Raw genomic sequence first — 21,106 nt, forward strand, 5'->3', positions numbered from 1 at the left:
TGCTTACTTGGCCTGAGGATAAAATCTGAGGGAAAAAAGTTGGAATTCCAGAAGGATCTGGCCAGGAAAACCTCAAACACACCCAGATTTTCCCAAAATCCCCTCAAAAATTGCATTTTTCCACAGGTTTACTTGGCCTGAGGACAAAATCTGAGGAGGAAAATTGGGAATTCTGTCGAGATCTGGTTGGGATAATTTCTAAACCACTCAAATCCACCCAAATTTTCCCAAAATGCCCTCAAAAAATCCAATTTTCCCCGTGCTTGCTTAGCCTGAGGATGAAACCTGAGGGGAAAAAGTGGGAATTCTGTCTAGATCTGGCTGGGAAAACCTCAAAAGTACCAAAATCCACCCAAAAATTCCCCAAAAAATGAAATTAAAATTCAATTTTTACTTGTTGAGGATGTCCTGGGCCCGGGTTTGCAGGAGGATGTTGAGGTAAATGCAGCGACTCACCATCTTCTGGGAGTCCTTCATGAGGCTAATTAACAGCAATTAATAACAATTAGCAGCTATAAATGCAATAAAAAAGGTGCAAAAGATGCAAAAATGGAGATTTTTGGGGTTTTTTTTTTACCTGAAGATTTTGGAGATGCCATCCATGGTTTTGACCTCCCCATCCCGGCCCAGGAAACAATCGAGGCCCTTCAGGAGCTCCTTGGGGTCGATGGGGCCAGAGCCCATGGCAGGAACAGGCTGGAAAAAATAAAGGAAAAATTGGGGGAAAAATGGGAGAAAAAAGGGGGAAAATGGGGGAAAAAGTTGGGAAAAATTTGGGAAAAAAGGGGAAAAAAAGGGGGGAAAAAGAGGAAATAAAGGGGGGAAAAGGGGGGAAAAAAGGGGAAAAAAAGGGGAAAAGGGGGGGGAAATGTTGGAAAAAAAATTGGAAAAAAAGGGGGAAAAAAGGGTAAAAAAGGGGGGAAAAAGGGGGAAAAAGGAGGGAAAAAAGGGAGAAAAAAGGGAGAAAAAGGGAGAAATGGGGAAAAAAATTGGAAAAAATTTGGGAAAAAAAGGGGGAAAAGGGGGAAAATAAAGGGGGGGAAAAGGAGGGAAAAAAGGGGGAAAAAGGGGGGAAAAATTTGGAAAAAATTTGGAAAAAAGGGGGGAAAAAGGGGGAAAATAAAGGGGGGGAAAAGGAGGGAAAAAAGGGGGAAAAAGGGGGGAAAAAGGGGGAAAATAAAGGGGAAAAAGGGGGGAAAATGGGGAAAACGGGGGGGAATGGGGAAAAAATTTGGAAAAAATTTGGGAAAAAAAGGAGGGAAAAGGGGGAAAAAAAGGAAAAAAAAGGGGAAAAAGGGGGGAAAAATTGGGGGAAAATGTGGAAAAAATTTGGAAAAAATTTGGGAAAAAAAGGGGGGGAAGGGGGGAAAAAAGGAGGAAATAAAGGGAAAAATAAAGGGGAAAATAAAGGGAAAAAATAAAGGGGAAAAATAAAGGGGAGAGGTGAGAAAATAATGATGTGCAAAAATTCTGGGGGGTGAAATGAGAGGTGAGAGCAAAATTGGGAGGGAAAAGAGGGAAATGTGCTCTAAAATGGAGGAAAAGAACCTCAAAAAGGTGGGGACTAACAGCAAATGTGGGGAAATTTATTCTAAAAATGAGAAATTTGCACTGCAGGATAAAAATCAAGCCTAAAAAAAGGGAAATGAACCCAAAGAAGTGGAAAAGGACCACGGAGACTTCATGAAATCAACCTGGAAAAACAGGAAATCAAAACTACAAGGCAGGAAATGGATCTGAAAATGAGGGAAATGAACCCCAAATTCTGGAAAAACAAATTAAAACATTGGAAAGAAGCCTAAACATGTGGGAATGGACGCCAAAAAGCTGGAAATAGGCCTTAAAAAAGCTGGAAAAGAACCCCAAAATTCCAGAATTCTGCCCCAAAAGTGAGGACAAACCTCAAAAAGCTGGAAAATAAAACCAATAAGAGGAAACCAAGCCTAAAAACTGGAAAACCACCACAAAAAGCTGGAAAACAACAGAAAAAAATGGGAAATCAACCTCAAAGAGCTGGGAATTGCCCTCAAGATGGAAAAGAGCTTTAAAAAGCACAAATCGGCCTTGAAAAGGTGGAAATTGGCCCCCAAAAGCAGGAAAATCACCCCAAAAAGCTGGAAAATCACCCCAAAAAGCTGGAAATTCACCCCAAAAAGCAGGAAAATCACCCTAAAATGATGGGAAAACCACAATAAAAGCCAGAAGTCAAAGCCAAAAGGGAGAAATCAACTGCAAAACCTCAGAAATCGACCCCAAAATGCCAGAAAATGACCCCAAAATGCTGGAAAATGACCCCAAAATGCTGGAAAATGACCCCAAAAAGGGTCCCAGGGACCCCCCCAAGGGGAGTCACAGCCCCCCCTCCCCCTCTGATGTCATTCCAATTAGCTGATTAATTAATTATTAATTAATTAATTCAGATATTACCACTGAGGATGAGGATTTAGGGTCACACCATGGTGGGGGGGGGGGACACAAACCCAGAGTTTTTCCTCCCCCCCCCCAATCAAATTTTTAATTTTAAAGTTAATTAAAGTCATTAACAAAAAAAGAGAGAAAAATCTGTCATTGCCAGCAGTTTTCCCTCATAATTTCATTAATTTTTTGTTAATTAATGAGCAGAACAAGGGTCCAGGGGGGGCTTTCCAACCACAACCTTCCCCCCCCCCAATGTTAATTAATCAGGGGTTAATTAATGAGCTGCCACATTTGGGGGTGTCCCACCCTCCCCAAGCTCAGGCCTTAATTAAACCCTCTGACTAATGAACCAACCATTAATTAACACCTCGTTAATTAAGGCCAAACCCCCCCCCCTTTAATGACCCGACGCTCATTGACCCCAATGCCGGAATCCTCCCCCCATTTCCTGAGGGGGTTTCAGACTCTGACGTCATTAATCACCACTAATTAGAGCTTAATTATGACCCAGTTTCCTTAATGAGGGCGGGGGGAGGAGCTGGGGATGTTTTTTGGGGTTAAACCACTCAAAAATCTCCATTTTTGAGGGGAAAAATCTCCATTTTTGACCTGGGTGCAGCACCCAGAGCTGGGGCTCGTTAAGAGTTTCCCCCCCCCCTCCATTGTTAATTAATTAAAAGGGAGATTAATTAGGGTGGGGGGTCAGCAATGCCACCCCTCTGTAAAGACACAAGAAAAAGTTAAACCAGCACAAACCCCCTTAAAAATATCCCAAAAATGAGCGGGGGGACCCCAAAATTGGGAGATTTAAACCCAAATTCTCACCGGAACCTTTGACCCCCCCCCCCCAAAATGAACTGGGGGGGACAAAAAACCCCCCTGGGAGGGGGTCCCAGCACTGGGGGAGGGGCAAATCCCCCTCCCCCCAAAGATTTTTGGGGTCTTTTCTCTCATTTTTGGGGTTATCCCTCCTTAAAGGAGCTGGGGGTGCCCAAAATCCCCCCCAAAAAAGGGAAAAAATTCCATTTTTTTAAGGGGGGGGATAATTCCCAGCTCGTTAAATTGAGGGGTGGGTCAAGGCCTGATCCCCTCGTGCCCAAAATTGGGATTTTACAGCATTTTTGACTCGTTTTACCCCCAAAAAAGGGATTTTTTTGGGGGGGATTTAAGGGGGAAACTGCCCGTGCCCCCCCCCCCAATAGGAAATGCTACCACTGGGGAGAAAAGGGAGGAAATTGGGGAGGAATTAATGCCAAATAAATGGGTTTATTGCTGAAAAAAAATCTCAATTTTCACCAGGGATCTCGGCGGTTTTTTAGCAAAATCCGTGAAATTTTGAGGATAAAAAAGGAGGAAAAGCCCAACTCCCGACTGCCGCATGCACCAGGAGAGGGAAAAGGGGGGGAAAAAAGGGGAATTTTGGATGTTTGAAAACCCTGGATCCAAAGGCCGTGAAATGGAATTAAGCCCAAAAAAAAAAAACCAAAAAAAAAAGAGAAAAAAAAAAAAAAAAGGATTTTTTTGCTTACCCGGGTTGTGGCTGTTCCCTCCCTTTGCTGAAGTAAAGCTTCCTAAGCTGCAAAAACGGGGCAAAACCATTGAAAATCGGGAAAAAAATGGAGTTTTGGGGGTGTTCTCCCTCCCAAAATTCCGATTTTTTTTTGTTTTTTTTAGTTTTTTTGGTTGGTTTTTGGTTGTGTGTGAGAAAAGGGGGGTGAAGCCCAGTGGTAGCATTTCCCTGTCACGATAAATTCAAGGTTATCAAAGGCTCCAGGACACTCCCGAATTCCCCAAAACCGCCCTGAAATCCCCCCCTCAAAAAATCCCACAAAAAAAAAAAAAAAGGCAAGAAAAAGGAACAGAGAAAATAACAAAAATCCTGTGGAAAAAAGGGGTAAAAATGAGGATTTTGTGGGTCCTGCGGGTGAAAGGGGGGGTTAAAAAAGGGATTTTAGGGAACAAAAAGGGATTTGGAGAGGTGAAAAATGGAATTTTAAAGGGGGGGCCCACAGTGGGAGGGGCATCAACAACGAGGCCTCGGCGCCATTTTAGAGCTGAGAAAAAAAACCCCAAATTCGGGGGTTTTAAAGGAATTTTTAGGCATTTTTGAGGAATTTTTGGGGGTTTAAAAAGCGCGGGGCGGGGGGGGGACACACACAGACACAAGCGACAAAGAGAAACGCGTTAAACCCCTTTTCCCCCAAAAAAAATCCTAAAAAACCCCAGGATTTGGGGTTAAACCCCCCTAAAATTAAGGAATTAAAAGCGGGGGGGTTTAAGAAATAACCAGGGGGGGGTCAGAGCTGGAATAAAAACGCCCAAAGCCGCGGAATAACGAGGGAAAAAACCGCGGATTCGGGGCAAACAAAGCGCGGCCGCCATTTTGGAGCTGCCCTAGAAAGGCTCTGAGGGGAAGGGGGGGGGGGGAAACGCTTTAAAGTGAATTTCTGAGGGAAAAAATGCAGAATTTGGGCAAAGCTCGGCCTGCCTAGCAATCTTTATTGCTAGATTGCGACCCCCCCGACCGGAATTTCACCCGAATCCCAAAAATTCCCCACCGAAAAGCCCAAATTTTCCCCTTCCCTCACCACCAACCCCCCCCCTCCCCACCCCGCGTTTCTCAGCGCAAAAAACAATCCTAAAATGGCACCTAAAAAATAAAAATAGGAAAGAAATCAGCTTGTTTTTTTTGTAATTTCCAACCTTCCCCACCCCAGCCCCGCGCGGTTTTTTCCTCCCTTACCCCCCCCTTATTTTCTTTTTGATTTTTTTGCTATTTTTTTTGCAATCTTTATGTACAGATTGCTCGCCGGGAATGCCCCGAAAATTCCATAAATTCCGTCTCCCCCACCGCGCGATTTTTTTTTTCTTTTTCGGGTTTTTTGGGGCCATTTTCCAGCTTTTTTTGGGAGGTTTGGGTTTTGGGGGTTTTTTTGCGGGATTTTTGTTTTTTTTTTAAACCGGGGGAGCTGCTCGTGGACCCCTCCTCCTCCTCCGAAACCGCTCTTTTCTCCCGAAATCCCCCCAAAATTTCCATTTTCACCACCTTTAGGCACAGCCCACGTCCTCCTCAAGCACACGGGGGGGCTCTTCCTCCCATTATTTTTGCTCTTTGTGACAAATAACTTTTTAAAGGGTTTTTTTCTTGTATTTTTTAAAGGGTAAAGGGGGGAGCCTGCTGAAAATTCAACACTTACTATCCAATTTTTTTTCTCAGCCGACAGCGCTTCAAGGTTTGGATTTTGGCATTTGGAGGTGGTGTTAGAGCCAAAAAATTCGTTTGATTTTAATCATGGCTTTAAAAAAAACGCAGCAACTTTTTTTTTGCAGCTTGACGGGTATTTTGGGTATTTTTTTAAAGGTTTTTTGTCCCTTGGGTTTTGTTTGTTTTTTAAAGCCCTAAAGGAGTGGATCGAGCTAAACTGAAAACCAAAAAAAAAAAATAGTAATAAAAAAAAAAGTTGCTTGGGTTTTTTTTTTTCTGCTCGAAAAAAAAGTGGGTTTTGCCTTTGTTTTTTTGGGGGAAAGAAGAGGGAAATATGTTTTTTAAAGTGGCAGTTTCCTTCGGGTTTGGAACGGCTTCCAAGGACGGTCCAAAGGACGGAGAGGCTGCGGCGGCTCTTCACGGCAAAGGGGGAGAGAAAACCTGGTTTTTTCCTTCCCCTCTTTGTTGTATATTTATATATTTTTGTTGTTTTGTTCGCGTTTTGTATTGTATTTTGTATTGTTTGTATTGGTTTTTTCTCTCGTGGTAAAGGCGACGGCGTCTCTCAAGACCAACCAAACCTGGAGCGGGGGAAAGGAAAAATAAAAGGGGGGGGGAAGGTGGGGGATGGGCATAACGATAAAAAAAAAAGAGAAAATTGAAAAAAAGATATTAGAAGCGAAGAAGAAAAGACACGAAACGATTAGAAGCTGTTATCCCCGGGGAGAATTTAGAGCTTTAAAAGGGGGAAAAAAGAAAAAAAAATGACGAGGAAACGCCCTTGGAAGGGGGGGGGGGGGGCTCAGCCTTGAGGGAACGTGAGGGCGGCGGCTGCCCCGGAGGGGCTCTGGGACGGGATAAGCCGCGTTTTTCCCCACGTAAACGATGTTTGGCGTTGCAAGAGCCCCCCCAAAGCCAAAAAAAAAGGGGAAAAATCCCCCGCGCCCCCTTCTCCGCCCGCAAAGCCCCGGCCCAGCGCAGCTCTCTACTCACCTCCACCAGCCCTCAGAATGGCGGCGGCAACGCCGGGAGCGGCTTTTTATACCAGGCAACGCCCAGCTATTCGCCACGCCCCCCGGCGCGCGCCGGCCACGCCTCCCGGCCGTTGAGCGGCCAAACGGCGCCTGCGCGGACGCAACACCGCGCACGCGCGGCCGCCGCCCGCCATTGTCCGCGGGCCGTGTGGCGCAGTTTTAATTCGGGGAGGGCGAGGGGAGCGCGCTGCGCATGCGCGGCAGTCTGGAGAAGAGGGGCGTGGCCACGCGGCAAAGATGGCGGCGCCCCGCCCCGCCGTGAGGGAGAGGCGCGGGGCGGGGCGTGAGGGAGAGGCGGGAAGATGGCGTTGGCCTTGGCGGCGGTGGCGCTGAGGGCAGCGGGCGGCGTGAGGAACCTGCGGTGGGCTCAAGTGAGGACGGGGAGCGGAGGGAGGGGGTACCGGGAATTTGGGGCAAGGGGGAAAGAAAACCGGGACGTGAGGGGGGAAAGGGCAGCGCGGGCCACGTGCGGCGGGGCGGGGCGGGGCCGGGCGAGTGACGTCACGGTTTTTTTTTCCCCGCTAGGGGGCGCGCGGGTGAGTTACGGGGGCGTGGCTTTTCCTAAGACGTTACGTCACTGTCCGCATTGCGATGACGTCACATCACGCTTTTGCTTTGTTTTAGTGACGTCACGTAGAGCATCGCCCCTTCTGAGGTCGCTGCCGAGGGTCGGGCGATGAGAGGGAAGGGAGGGGCCAGCCCGTGTGTGATGTCATCGCTCTGATGACATCTATGACATCATTACCCCCTTCCCACAGGCCCTCCCCCGCCTCTGCAGCACCCAGGAGACCCCCAAGGAGACCCCCAAGGACCCCCCGGCCGCCCCCTCCCCCTACCAGGAGCGGCCCTGGGAGTACCTGGAGAGCGAAGGTTGGTTTGTGGGGTGGTAAGGAGGGGAATTTTGGGGCAATTTTGCAGTCCCCAAAACCCCTCCAAATCCCCCCAAAATGTCCCCACACAGAGTACAGGGCCACCTACGGGGACAGGCCGGTGTGGCACGGCTACCGGCGCAACCACAAGGGCTCCGTGCCCCCCCAGAGCCCCCGCAAGGCCTGCCTGGTGAGCACTGGGAGCACTGGGAGGCACTGGGAGAGAATTGAGGGCATTTTGGGGGCTCTTGAGGCACCTCAGGTTCCATTTTGGGGGGCATCTTGTGGACAATGCAGGGCTCTCAATGGCACTGAGGGGGACGCTGGGATAGTTTGGGGGTTACTGGGAGGTTTTGCGGGTTACTGGGAGGCACTGGGAGGTTTTGGTGGTCACTGGGACTGACTGGGACTGCCCATGTCCTTCCCCCAGCGCCGGGGGAGGCCTGTGGGGAACCCCTGCCCCATCTGCCGGGACCGGAACTTGCTCGTGGATTTTCGGGTGAGTTTGGGAGCTTTTGGGGCAAATCTGGGGGGCTGTACTGGTCCCTGCTCCTGCTCTTCCTTCTTCTCCCCTTTTCCTTCTTTCTTACTCTTTTTCCATTTTATTTATCTTTTTTTCCTTTCGTTTCCTCCTTTTTTTCCTTCTCTTGTCCATATTTACTCTCTTTTTTCTCTTTTTTACTCATTTCATCTCTCTGTTACCCCTTTCACCTTTTTTTTACCCATTTTGCCTCTGTTTTACCCGTTTCACCTCTGTATTTACCCGATTTTACCTCTTTTTTACCCATTTAATCTCTTTTTCACTCTTTTTTTCCCCTTTCCAGAATGTGAAGCTTCTTGACCAGTTCATCTGCCCCCACTCCGGCGTCATCTTCCACCCCATCCACACAGGTGAGGGCACACCTGAGGGTCACCTTTATGTCCTTCAGGTCACCTTTGTGTCCTTGGTGCCACCTCCGTGTGTCCCTTTGTCCCTTTTCCCCTCAGGGATCTGCATGAAGCAGCACAAACGCCTCTCCCAGGCCATCGCCCAGGCCCAGGACCGCGGTAAACCCCAAACCCCGAATTTTAACCATTCCCAACCCTGCTGGGCGCCCCCCAAACCCCTCAATCCCCCCTCCCCAGGTCTCCTGTGGCTCCAGGTCCCTTTTGTGCCGGTTCCTGAGGAGGATTTCTCCAACCAACACGCGGCCGTGGGCAAAACTCCCCCGGCGCCGGCGCTGAGGGAGCCGGGCAAGGCCTGGTACCCCTGGTACGAGTGGCAGCAGCCCCCCGCCGACGAGGTGGCTCGGATGCGCCATTTGTACCGGGGATTCCTTAAGGAGGATTACCCGGATACCCCCCCGAGCCCGTCGGGGAAATAAAAATGTTGAAAATCCCCTAAAATTGGCGTTTTTCTTGGCGTCAGGGAAACTGAGGCACCAGGCCAAAATGGCGGACGGGGCCGAAAAGAGGCGGCGCGCGGAAGGGGAGTATATCCCACAATGCTTTGCGGGAAGGGGGGGATGCTTCCCTTCATGCTTTGCTGTGGCGCGAAAATCCGGTTGCTCAGGAGGGCGGGGCTTGGTTGCTTAGGGCGGGAGAAGGAGCGGTAGCGATTGGGCGAGCAGGTGCCAGGGGTGGAGCTTAGTCCAGGAGAAAATACACGATTGGTTGAGGGGTTGCTAGGGGCGGGGTTTGATGTCTGACTACGGAAGCGATTTGGCGGCGGTTGCTATGGGTGGGGTTTGATTGCTGAGGGCAGCTGCCATTGGTAAGCGGTTGCCATGGGCGGGACTTGGTTGCTAAGATCTGTCAAACGGTCAGCAGCGATTGGCTGACGGTTGCTAAGGGCGGTACTTGGTTGCTACAGACGGGTGCGGCCGCAGCAACGATTGGCTGGCGGTTACTAAAGGCGGGACTCCGTTGTTAAGCACGGAAAAATCCAGCGCACCGATTGGCCGGCGCTTGGCGGGCCGTACCACGATTGGCTGATTCCTCTCCGCGGGGGGCGTGGTTTCTTTGCCGCCCGGGCGCGGCCGTGGCGGTGGCGGCCGGGCCGGGCCCGGCGGGCGGAGGCGGCGGTGGTGCCGAGCCGGGCCCGGGGCTCGGAGCCCGCAACTCCATCATGGAGTTCCCTTTCGACCTGGCCCCGGTGCTGGGCGATCGTTTCTGCGTGGTGGATCAGCACCTGCGGCCCGCGGGGCGCCCCGGCGGCACCGTCAAACGGTACCGGGAATGGGCGCGGGGCAGGACGGGAAGGGTCGCGGGGCATGCCGGGAAACTGGCGGACCCCGCTTTTTTGGGGGGATTTTGGGGGGATTTGGAGATTTTGTGAGGGGGGTCTCAATGGCTCCTCTCGGTGTCCCTTGTCTCAGGGAGGAGCTGGCGGACCCCGCTTTTTTGGGGGATTTTGGGGGGATTTTGGGGTTTTTGTGAGGGGAAAGTGGGGTCCCAATGGCTCCTCTCGGTATTCCCTGTCTCAGGGAGGAGCTGGCGGACCCGGGTTTTTTGGGGTTTTTGGGGGTTTTGTGAGGGGAAAATGGGGTCCCAATGGCTCCTCTCGGTGTCCCCCGGCTCAGGGAGGAGCTGGAGCAGCAGCTGAGGACGGTGATCGATGAACTGGGCAAGGCCTCGGCCAAGGTGGGGGCACTGAGGGGAATTGGGGCTCATTTGGGACAATGGGAGGTCACAGGGGGGTCCCAGGGGGGAAATTTGGGGTCACAAAGGGAAATTGGGGGTTCCCAGAGGGAAATTTGGGGTCACAAAGGGAAACTGGGGGGTCCAGAGGGAAGTTGGTGGGGTCTGAGGAGGAACTGGGGGTCTGAGGGGGGAACTGAGGGGTCCCAAGTGGGAATTGGGGGGATCCCAGGGGGAAATTCGGGGTTCAAGAGGGAAATTGGAGGATCCAGGCAGGAATTGAGGGGTCCCAGGGGGAGTTGGGGGGTCCCAGATGGAATTTTTGGGGGGTCCCAGAGGGAATTTGGGGGGTCCCAAATGGAATTTGGGGGTCATGGGGGGTCCCGTGTGCCCCCAGGCAGGCCCAGGGCCTCTCCACCCCCGTGACCAGCGCGGCGCGAATGGAGAGCAACAGGCACGTGCTGTACATCCTCAGGGACACCCGGTGAGAGCCCCAAAATATCCCCAAAATATCCTCAAAATATCCCCAAAATCACCCCCAAAATATCCCCAAAATATCCTCAAAATCACCCCCAAAATATCCCCCAAATATCCCCCAAATTACCCCAAAATATCCCTAAAATATCCTCAAAATATCCCCTAAATCACCCCTAAAATATCCTCAAAATATCCCCAAAATGTCTCTAAAATATCCTCAAAATATCCCCTAAATCACCCCCAAAATATCCTCAAAATATCCCTAAAATATCCTTAAAATATCCCCAAAATATCCTTAAAATATCCCCCAAAATACCCCTAAAATATCCTAAAAATATCCCCAAAATCACCCCTAAAATATCCTAAAAATATCCCCAAAATCACCCCCAAAATATCCTCAAAATATCCCCAAAATCACCCCCAAAATATCCCTAAAATATCCTCAAAATATCCCCAAAATCACCCCCAAAATATCCCTAAAATATCCTCAAAATATCCCCCAAATCACCCCCAAAATATCCCCAAAATATCCTTAAAATATCCCCCAAAATACCCCTAAAATATCCTAAAAATATCCCCAAAACCACCCCCAAAATATCCCCCAAATCACCCCCAAAATATGCCTAAAATATCCCCAAAATCACCCCAAAATATCCCTAAAATATCCCCAAAATCACCCCTAAAATATCCCCTAAATCACCCCCAAAATATCCCAAAAACTCTCCCCAAATTTTCCCCCAAACCCCCCAAATTTATCCCAAATTTCCCCAAATTCCCCCCAATTTTTCCCCCAGATTTCCCGCAAATCCCCCCTTAAATTCCCCCAAATTTCCCCCAACTTTCCAAAATCTTCCCAAACTCCCCCCCAAATTGCCCCAAATCCCCCCAAATTTTCCCCCAAGTCCCCCCTTAAATTCCCTCTTAAATTCCCCCAAATTCATCCCAAATTTCCCCCAAATTCATCCCAAATTTCCCCCCAAATTTCTCCCAAATTTACCCCAAAATTTCCCCAAATTATCCCAAATTTCTCCCAAATTTCTCCCAAATTTCCCCCAAATTTTCCCAAATCCCCCCAAATTTCTCCCGAATTTCTCCTGAATTAATCCAATTTTCTCCCAAATTCATCCGAAATTTCTCCCAAATTTACCCCAAATTTCTCCTAAATTTACCCCAATTTTCCCCCAAATTTCCCCAATTTTTCCCAAATTTCTCCCGAATTTATCCCAAATTTATCCCAAATTTCCCTCAAACTTATCCCAAATTTCCCCCAAATTTTCCCAAATCCCCCCAAATTTCTCCCGAATTTCTCCTGAATTTATCCCAATTTTCTCCCAAATTCATCCGAAATTTCCCCCAAATTTCTCCCAAATTCATCCCAAACTTATCCCAAATTTACCCCAATTTTCCCCCAAATTTATCCCAAATTTCCCCCAAATTTCCCCCAAATTTTCCCAAATCCCCCCAAATTTCTCCCGAATTTCTCCTGAATTTATCCCAATTTTCTCCCAAATTCATCCGAAATTTCCCCCAAATTCATCCCAAATTCATCCCAAACTTATCCCAAATTTACCCCAATTTTTCCCCAAATTTCCCCAATTTTTCCCAAATTTCTCCCGAATTTTCCCCAAACTTATCCCAAATTTACCCCAATTTTTCCCCAAATTTCCCCCAAATTTTTCCCAAATTTACCCCAAATTTCTCCCAAATTTTCCCAAATTTCTCCCAAATTTCCCCAAATCCCGCAGGTGCCCCCGGGGTGCAGTGCTGGGGTTCCTCAAGGTGGGATACAAGAAACTCTTCCTGCTGGTGAGAGCTGGGATTTGGGGTTTTTGGGGCTTTTTGGGGATTTTTGGGGTTTTTTGGGGGATTTGGGGTGAAATCTGGGGGGTTTGGGGTGGGACTTTGGGATTTTTGGGGGAGATTTGGGGATTTTTGGGGGGAAATTTGGGGATTTGGGGTCTCCCAGGCCCAGGGGAGTTTTTGGGTGGATCCTGTGGGATTTGGGGTCTCAATCCCTGGGGGATTTGGGGTGAAATCTGGGGGATTTGGGGTCTCAATCCTTGTGGGATTTGGGGTGAAATCTGGGGAATTTGGGGTTTTTAATCCATGGGGGATTTGGGGTGAAATCTGGGGAATTTGGGGCCTGAATCCCTGTGGGATTTGGGGTGGATCCTGTGGGATTTGGGGTGAAATCTGGGGGAATTTGGGGTTTTTAATCCCTGGGGGATTTGGGGTGAAATCTGTGGGATTTGGGGTTTTTAATCCCTGGGGGATTTGGGGTGAAATCTGGGGGATTTGGGGTGAAATCTGGGGGATTTGGGGTGGGGTTTTGGGATTTTTGGGGGAGATTTTGGGATTTCTGGGGGGAAATTTGGGGGTTTGGGGTCTGAATCTGGGGGATTTGGGGTCCCAGACCCAGGGGAATTTTGGGGTGAAATCTGGGGGATTTGGGGCCTCAATCCCTGTGGGATTTGGGGTGGATCCTGTGGGATTTGGGGTCTGAATCCCTGGGGGATTTGGGGTGGGATTTTGGGATTTTTGGGGGGAAATTTGGGGATTTGGGGTCTGAATCCGGGGGATTTGGGGTCCCAGGCCTAGGGGAATTTTGGGGTGAAATCTGGGGGGTTTGGGGCCTCAGTCCCTGGGGGATTTTGGGGTGAAATCTGGGGGGTTTGGGGTGGAATTTTTTGGGATTTTTGGGGATTTTGGGCCAGAATTTGGGGATTTTGGGCCAGATTTTTTTGGGATTTTTTGGGATTTTGGGGTGGAATTTTGATTTCTTTGGGTTTCCAGGAGCAGGACGGGTCCCACGTGGAGGTGGAGCCTCTCTGTGTCCTGGATTTGGGCTGGAATTCGGGGATTTTGGGCCGGAATTTGGGGATTTTGGGCTGGAATTTTTTGGATTTTTTGGGGATTTTTTGGGATTTTGGGGTGGAATTTTGATTTCTTTGGGGTTTCCAGGAGCGGGACGGGTCCCATGTGGAGGTGGAGCCTCTCTGTGTCCTGGATTTGGGCTGGAATTTGGGGATTTTGGGCCGGAATTTTGGGGTTTTGGGGGATTTTGGGCTGGAATTTTTTGGTTTTTTTGGGGATTTTGGGTGGAATTTTGGGATTTTTTGGGGTTTCCAGGAGCGGGATGGGTCCCATGTGGAGGTGGAGCCTCTCTGTGTTTTGGATTTTTACATCCACGAGTCCCAACAGCGCCGGGGGCTGGGCCGGGAGCTCTTCCGGGAGATGCTGCAGGTTTGGGGGGAAAAACGGCGAAATTGGGCAAAAATGGGGTTTGGGGGAGGGAAAAATGGGGTTTTGGGGGGAAAAATGGAAATTTGAGAGGAAAAAATGGGGGTTTGGGGGGGAAAATGGAGATTTGGGAGGGAAAATATGGGGTTTTGGGGAGGGAAAAATGGAAATTTGGCAGGAAAAAATGGGATTTTGGGGGGAAAAAAATTGGATTTTGGGAGAAAAAAATGGGGTTTTGGGGGGAAATAGGGAAATTTGGAGGGAAAAATGGGATTTTTGGGGGGGAAAATGGGATTTTGGGGAGGGAAAAAAATGGGATTTTAGGGGGGAAATGGGAATTTTGTGAGGGGAAATGGGAATTTCGTGAGGGGGAAATGAGAATTTTGTGAGGGGAAATGGGAATTTTGAGGTGGGAAATGGGAATTTTGTGAGGGGAAATGAGAAGTTTGTGAGGGGAAATGGGAATTTTAGGGTGGGAAATGAGAATTTTGTGAGGCGAAATGAGAATTTTGTGAGGGGAAATGCGAATTTTAAGGGGGGAAATGGGAATTTTAAGATGAGAATTTTGTGAGGGGAAATGAGAATTTTGAGGTGGGAAATGGGAATTTTGACGTGGGAAATGGGGATTTTAAGGTGGGAAATGGGAATTTTGTGAGGGGAAATGGGAATTTTAAGGTGGGAATTGAGAATTTTGTGAGGAGAAATGAGAATTTTGAGGTGGGAAATGGGAATTTTGAGGTGGGAAATGAGAATTTTGTGAGGGGGAAATGAGAATTTTAAGGCGGGAAATGAGAATTTTGTGAGGGAAAATGAGAGTTTTGTGAGGGAAATGGGAATTTTGTGAGAGGAAATGAGAATTTTAAGGTGAGAATTGAGAATTTTGTGAAGGGAAATGAGAATTTTGAGAAATGGGAATTTTGTGAGGGGAAATTGGAATTTTAAGGTGGGACATGGGAATTTTGTGAGGGGAAATGAGAATTTTAAGAGGGAAAATGAGAATTTTGTGAGGGGAAATTGGAATTTTAAGGTGGAAAATGGGGATTTTAAGATGGGAAATGGGAATTTGGAGGTGGAAAATGAGATTTTTGAGGTGGAAAATGAGAATTTGGGGTTCCTGCCCCCCAAAATCCCCCAATTGCAGCGGGAGCGGGTGCAGCCCCACAAGTTGGCCGTGGACAGACCCTCGGAGAAGCTCCTGGGCTTCCTCAGGAAACATTTCGGGCTCTGCGACCTCATCCCACAGGTGGGCTGGAAATGGGAATATTTGCATTTTTTTGGGGTTTTTTTGGGTTTTTTTTTGGGGTTTTTTTGGGGTGTTTTATTGGGGTTTAATTGGATTTTTTAGGGGTTTTTTTCGGGTTTTTTTGGGGGTTTTTTTTGGGGTTTTATTGGGGTTTTATTGGGGCTTTATTGGGTATTTATTCTGGTTTTATTGGGGATTTATTGGGCCTTTATTGGGGTTTTTTTGGGTTTTTTTTTGGGTTTTATTTGGGTTTTTTTTCGGGTTTTATTTGGGTTTTTTGGGGTTTTTTTTGGGTTTTATTGGGTTTTTTGGGAGTTTTATTGGGGGTTTTATTGGGGTTTTAATGGGGTTTTTATTGGGGGTTTTTTGGGTTTTATTGAGGTTTTATTGGGGTTTTATTGAGGTTTTATTGGGGGTTTAATCGGGACCTTATTGGGGTTTTATTGAGGTTTTATTGAGGTTTTATTGGGGGTTTTACTGGGTTTTTTTGGGGGGGTTTTATTGGGGGTTTATTGGGGGTTTTATTGGGGGTTTTTTTGGGGTTTTATTGGGGTTTTTTGGGGGGGGTTTTTTGGGGTTTTTTCTTGGGTTTTATTGGGCCAGGTTGGGTAATTTAAGGGTTTGGGTTTAAATGATGGGGTTTTGGTTAAATATTTATATTTATTTTATTTTAATTTTATTTTTTACTTTATTTTTAATGTTATGGTTGTGTGTTCATTATTTTGTTATTTTTAAATTTTTTTAATATAATTATTTTTATATATTTTAGTGATTTTTACACTTGTATTTATTTTATATTTACAGCTATTTATTCTACTCAATACTTATTTATATTTGTATTTTAGCCTTATTTATTTGTATATTTATTTATTATAAAATTTAATATTTATTTATATTTACATTTTAAATTTATTACTTAATTTTATATTTATTTTTGCTTAATAATATATTTCTTATTTAATTTTATATTTATGATTGCATTTGTTCACATTTATATTTATAATTATATTGCTTATATATGTTTATATTTATAATTATTGAGGCTTTTTACCCATTTCTTCATTATTTTTAATTTTTGCTTTATTTTATTTTTATTTATTAGCGTAAATGGGAATCAGGGAAATCAGGTTTTAAACCCTGCAGGGCATTTTTGCATTTCCCCCTCTCCAGGTGAACAATTTTGTCATTTTTGAGGGATTTTTCTCCACCAGAACAGGTGAGGCTGGGCTGGAATTCTCCTTCTCTCTCTGGTTTGGGGTCAATTCCTGAATTTCCTGGAGTTTGGGGGGGATTTGGGTGAATTTGGGGTGAATTTTGAGGTGACTTTGGGGTGAATTTTGGGTGAGTTTGAGGTGAATTTTGGGGTGAATTTGAGGTGAATTCTGGCTGAATTTTAGGGGGAATTTGTGGTGATTTTAGGGGTGAATTTTCGGTGAATTTGTGGTGATTTTGGGCTGAATTTGGGGTGAATTTTGGCTGAATTTGGGATTAATTTTTGGTGAATTTTGGGGTGAATTATGAGAGAATTTGAGGTGAATTTTGGGGTGAATTTTGGGTGGATTTGGGATGAATTCGGGATGAATTTTGGGGTGAATTATGAGAGAATTTGAGGTGAATTTTGGGGTGAATTTGAGGTGAATTTAGGATGAATTTGGGCTCAATTTGAGGTAAATTTGAGGTGAATTTTGGGAGGAATTCTGGGTGGATTTGAGGTGAATTTTGTGGTGAATTTGGGGTGAGTTTGAGGTGAATTCTGGCTGAATTTTAGGGTGAATTTGTGGTGATTTTAGGGGTGAATTTGGGGTGAATTTTCAGTGAAATTGTGGTGATTTTGGGCTGAATTTGGGGTGAATTTTGGGGTGAATTTTGAGGTGAATTTGAGGTGAATTTTCAGTGAATTTGAGGTGAATTTTCAGTGAATTTGTGGTGATTTTGGGGTGAATTTGAGGTGAATTTGGGGTGAATTTTGGGGTGAATTTTGAGGTGAATTTGGGGTGAATTTGGGGTGAATTTTGGGGTGAATTCTGACTGGATTTGAGGTGAATTTGGGGTGAATTTGAGGTGAATTTAAGATGAATTTTGGGTGAATTTGTGGTGATTTTGAGGTGAATTTTGGGTGAATTCTGGCTGAATTTGGGATAAATTTGAGGTGATTTGGGGGTAAATTCTGGCTGAATTTGCGCTGATTTTGGGCTGAATTCTGGGTGCATTTTGGGTGAATTTTGGGGTGCATTTTGGGGTGCATTTTGGGTGATTTTGGGTGAATTTTGGGTGATTTTGGGGTAAATTCTGGCTGAATATTGGGCTGCATTTTGGGTGATTTTGGGCTGAACTTTGGGTGAATTTTGGGTGATTTTGGGCTCCTCTCCACAGCCCCGGCCCGGCGCCCGTTCCCGCGGCCCCGCCCCGAGGAGCCGATCAAGCCGTACTCGCTGAGCGAGCGCCACTGTGAGCGGGGGCGTGGTCAGGGGCGTGGTCAGTGGGTGTGGTCAATGGGTGTGGTCAGTGGGTGTGACCGTTAGGTGTGTGGGTGTGGTCAGTGGGCGTGTCCCTCTTTGTAGCCCCACCCCTGATGCCCCCACCCCTGGCCAGTGGGTGTGAGCAACGTCTGTGGGTGTGGTCATTGTGTTTGACCCCGCCCCCTGCCGTTAGCCCCGCCCCCAAGCAGTGACTGATTAGTGGGGGGCTGGTGGGTGTGGTCACTGCATGGCCCCGCCCCCGTGCAGTGACTGTGATGAATATGGGGCTGGTGGGTGTGGTCACTTTGCTTGGCCCCGCCCCCTTGCAGTGACTGTGATCAATGAGGGCTGGTGGGTGTGGTCATTGTGCATAGCCCCGCCCCCGTGCAGTGACTGTGATCAATAGGGGCTGGTGGGTGTGGTCACTGCATGGCCCCGCCCCCATGTAGTAACTGATCAATGGTGTGTGGGTGTGGTCACTGCGCATGGCCCCGCCCCCGTGCAGTGACTGTGACCAATGAGGGCTGGTGGGTGTGGTCATTGTGCATAGCCCCGCCCCCGTGCAGTGACTGTGAATAATGAGGGCTGGTGGGTGTGGTCACTGCGCATGGCCCTGCCCCCGTGCAGTGACTGTGACCAATGAGGGCTGGTGGGTGTGGTCATTGTGCATAGCCCCGCCCCCGTGCAGTGACTGATCCATGGGTGTGTGGGTGTGGTCACTGTGTGTGGCCCCGCCCCCTGTCGTTAGCCCCGCCCCCGTGCAGTGACTGTGATTAGTGGGGGGCTGGTGGGTGTGGTCATTGTGCATAGCTCCGCCCCCGTGCAGTGACTGATCCGTGGGTGTGGTCACTGCGCGTGGCCCCGCCCCCAGGCAGTGACTGATCAATGAGGGCTGGTGGGTGTGGTCATTTTGCATAGCCCCGCCCCCGTGCAGTGACTGATCCATGGGTGTGTGGGTGTGGTCACTTTGCGTGGCCCCGCCCCCTGACCCTGGCCCCGCCCCCTCAGTCCTGCGCGAGGAGCCCGAGCCCCCCTGGCCCTTTAACCTGGGCCGGGGGTCCCCGGTGCGGGGCAGCCTCCGCCCCTTCCTGGTGCGCCGGGAAACCCCCCCGGGGACCCCCCCGGGAACCCCCCCGGGAACAGAGACCCCCCCGGAGCCGCCCCCGCGCCGAGCCAGGTACGCACCGGAAATGGGGGCGGGGAAATTGGGGGCGGAAATGGGGGCGGAAATGGGGGGGAAAATGGGGGAAATGGGGGGGAATGGGGGGGAAAATGGGGGAAAATTGGGGGGGAATGGGGAGAGAAATGGGGGGGGGAATGGGGAGGAAATAGGGGAAAAATGGGGGAAAAAATTGGGGGGAAATTGGGGAGGAAATGGGGGAATGGGGGGGGAAATTGGGGGAAATGGGGGAAAATGGGGGGAGGAAATGGAGGGGGAAATGTGGGAAATGTGTGGGGGAAAATGGGGGAGGGAAATGGGGGAAAAAGGGGGGAATGCGTGGGGGAAATGGGGGCAGAAATGGGGGGAAAATTGGGGGGAAATGGGTGGGTAAATGGGGGACAAAATTGGGGGGGAATGGGGGGGAAAATGGGGGAGGGAAATGGGGGGGGGAATGGGGAGAAAGTGAGGGGGGAAATTGGGGAGGGAATGGGGGAATGGGGGGGAAATGAGGGGGAAAAAGGGGGAAATGGGGGGGAAAATTGGGGGGGGAATGGAGGGGAAAATGGGGGGGAATGGGGAGGAAATAGGGGAAAAATGGGGGAAAAAAGGGGGGGAATGGGGAGGAGATAGGGAGAAAATGGGGGGTGGAAATTGGAAGAAACTGGGGAGGGAAATGGGGGAGGAAATGGAAAGGAAATGGGGTAAATGGAGGGGGAAATGTGGGAAATGGGTGGGGGAAAATGGGGGAAATGAAGGGGGAAACTGGGGGGAAATGGGTGGGGAAATGGGGGGGAAATGAGGGAAACTGGGGGGGAAATGGAGGGGGAAACTGGGGGAATTAGGGGGAAAATGGGGGGGAAACTTGGGGGAGAAATGGGGGGAAACTGGGGGGGAAATAGGGAGGGAAATGTGGGGAAAATGGGAAGGAAATGGGGGGAAATGCAGGGGAATGGGGGGGGAAACTGGGGGGAGGAAATGGAGGGGAATGGGTGGAGAAATGGGGGGAAAATGGGGGGGTAAATGGGGGAAATTGGGGGGGAAATGCGGGAGAAATAGGGGAAAATGGGGGGAGAAATGGGGGGAAACTGGAGGGAAATGGGGGGGGAAATGTGTGGGGAAATGGGGGGGAAATTGTGGAGGAAATGGGGAAAATGGGGGGGGGAAATTGGGGGGAATGGGGGGGAAATGGGGGGTACCTGGAGACACCTTGGGGTCACTTTGGGCTGGGTTTGGGTTTAGTTTGGGCTCATTTAGGGATGGATTTGGGCTGGATTTTGGTCTCAGTTTTAGGGACTTTGTGTTCAGTTTTAGGGATTTTGAGCTCAATTTTATGATTGAGTTTGGGCTGGATTTTGGGCTCAGTTTTTGGGATTTTGGGCTCCGTTTTGGGGATTTTGGGCTCAGTTTTAGGATTGCATTTGGGCTGGATTTTGGGCTCACTTTTAGGGATTTTGGGCTCAGTCTCAGGCTCAGTTTGAGGTGTTTCCCCCTCCCCCCACAGCTCCCTGGGGCGCGTCGGCCGCTGACCTCCCCCCCCAGCCCCTCCCCCCTCCGGCCACTGACCCCCAAAATCCAACCACTGACCCCCAATTCCGGCCACTGGCCCCCAATTCTGGCCACTGACCCCCCCAAATCCGGCCACTGACCCCCAATTCCGGCCACTGAACCCCCCAATTCTGGCCACTGACCCCCAACTGTGGCCACTGACCCCCTCCCAGCTCCATGGACTCAACTGGAACCAGTTCCCACCCCGTAACCCAACTGGGAATGGATTCCTGCCCCACTGGGACCCAGTTCCTGCCCCATAACCCAACTGGGAACCAGTTCCCACCCCACAGCCTTACTGGGAACCAGTTTCCACCCAACTGGGACCAGTTCCTGCCCCATAACCCCACTGGGACCAGTTCCTATCCCACTGGAAGCCTCACTGGAAACCAGTTCCCACCCCATAACCCAACTGGGAACCAGTTCCTGCTATACTGGGACCAGTTCCCACCCTGTAACCCAACTGGGAATGGATTCCTGCCCCACTGGAACCAGTTCCCACCCCACTGGGACCAGTTCCCACCCCATAACCCAACTGGGAACCAGTTCCTGCCCTACTGGGAACCAGCTCCCACCCCATAACCCAACTGGGAACCCATTTCTGCTATACTGGGAACCAGTTCCCACCTTACTGGGACCAGTTCCCGCCCACTGGGCCCCTCCTCCCTGCCCCGTGGGTGCCCCTCCCCCCGCCCGGCCCCGGGGGGTGCCTTCCCCTCCCGCCCCCCGTTCGTTTTTTTGGGGACATTTCAATAAAATCGGCGATTTTGGCTCCTTCTTGACGTCTCTTCCGGGTGCGAGCGTGGTTTTTTTGCAATTTTACCCATATATGGTC

The 21,106-nt window shown here is 49.2% G+C and overlaps 3 protein-coding genes across 15 annotated transcripts in view; 2 read left to right on the forward strand and 1 right to left on the reverse strand.

The window, feature by feature from the left end:
• Positions 1–6,746, reverse strand: part of PPP1R10 (protein phosphatase 1 regulatory subunit 10) — a 30,713-nt gene extending 23,967 nt beyond the window's left edge. Inside the window, 4 exon segments of the mRNA XM_071420461.1 lie at positions 395–481; positions 578–696; positions 5,616–6,204; positions 6,617–6,746. Coding sequence (XP_071276562.1) covers positions 395–481; positions 578–684 — 194 coding nt within the window. The 5' untranslated portion in view covers positions 685–696; positions 5,616–6,204; positions 6,617–6,746.
• Positions 6,747–6,815: 69 nt separating this feature from the next.
• On the forward strand, positions 6,816–8,912 carry MRPS18B (mitochondrial ribosomal protein S18B). 2 transcript variants are annotated; one of them, XM_071420460.1, is made up of 7 exons: positions 6,816–7,028; positions 7,416–7,527; positions 7,619–7,716; positions 7,957–8,025; positions 8,351–8,417; positions 8,514–8,573; positions 8,652–8,912. In XM_071420460.1, exons 1-7 carry the CDS (start codon positions 6,960–6,962, stop codon positions 8,888–8,890), a joined length of 714 nt encoding a protein of 237 aa, XP_071276561.1. In that variant the 5' UTR covers positions 6,816–6,959; the 3' UTR covers positions 8,891–8,912. The 2 variants fall into 2 exon arrangements, with proteins under 2 accessions (XP_071276561.1, XP_071276560.1); XM_071420459.1 differs by having other exon boundaries at positions 8,514–8,912.
• A 582-nt stretch (positions 8,913–9,494) lies between these two features.
• On the forward strand, positions 9,495–21,048 carry ATAT1 (alpha tubulin acetyltransferase 1). Of its 12 annotated transcripts, none has more exons than XR_011678011.1 (12): positions 9,495–9,734; positions 10,088–10,148; positions 10,547–10,629; positions 12,368–12,428; positions 13,584–13,607; positions 13,776–13,865; positions 15,004–15,105; positions 16,276–16,321; positions 17,479–17,553; positions 18,573–18,741; positions 20,228–20,519; positions 20,551–21,048. XR_011678011.1 is itself a non-coding variant. In XM_071420454.1 (12 exons), exons 1-11 carry the CDS (start codon positions 9,634–9,636, stop codon positions 20,250–20,252), a joined length of 837 nt encoding a protein of 278 aa, XP_071276555.1. In that variant the 5' UTR covers positions 9,495–9,633; the 3' UTR covers positions 20,253–20,288; positions 20,343–21,048. The 12 variants fall into 12 exon arrangements, 6 of the variants coding, with proteins under 6 accessions (XP_071276555.1, XP_071276557.1, XP_071276554.1 ...); XR_011678012.1 differs by having other exon boundaries at positions 20,665–21,048; XR_011678013.1 differs by having other exon boundaries at positions 20,788–21,048.
• The last annotated feature ends 58 nt before the right edge of the window (positions 21,049–21,106 follow it).

The sequence above is a fragment of the Agelaius tricolor genome, unplaced genomic scaffold, assembly GCF_023055355.1.
Source record: "Agelaius tricolor isolate 1412-34295 unplaced genomic scaffold, bAgeTri1.0.p SCAF_142, whole genome shotgun sequence".
NCBI lineage: Eukaryota > Metazoa > Chordata > Aves > Passeriformes > Icteridae > Agelaius > Agelaius tricolor.

Coding starts and splice junctions, on each gene's coding strand:
- MRPS18B (XM_071420459.1), top strand. CDS start 6,960: ATGGCGTTGGCCTTGGCGGCGGTGGCGCTGAGGGCAGCGGGCGGCGTG. Junction 8,026..8,350: donor ACTTGCTCGTGGATTTTCGG/GTGAGTTTGGGA, acceptor TCCCCTTTCCAG/AATGTGAAGCTTCTTGACCA. Junction 8,418..8,513: donor CTTCCACCCCATCCACACAG/GTGAGGGCACAC, acceptor TTTTCCCCTCAG/GGATCTGCATGAAGCAGCAC.
- ATAT1 (XM_071420453.1), top strand. CDS start 9,634: ATGGAGTTCCCTTTCGACCTGGCCCCGGTGCTGGGCGATCGTTTCTGC. Junction 9,735..10,087: donor CCCGGCGGCACCGTCAAACG/GTACCGGGAATG, acceptor CCCCCGGCTCAG/GGAGGAGCTGGAGCAGCAGC. Junction 15,106..16,275: donor TCTGCGACCTCATCCCACAG/GTGGGCTGGAAA, acceptor CCCCCTCTCCAG/GTGAACAATTTTGTCATTTT.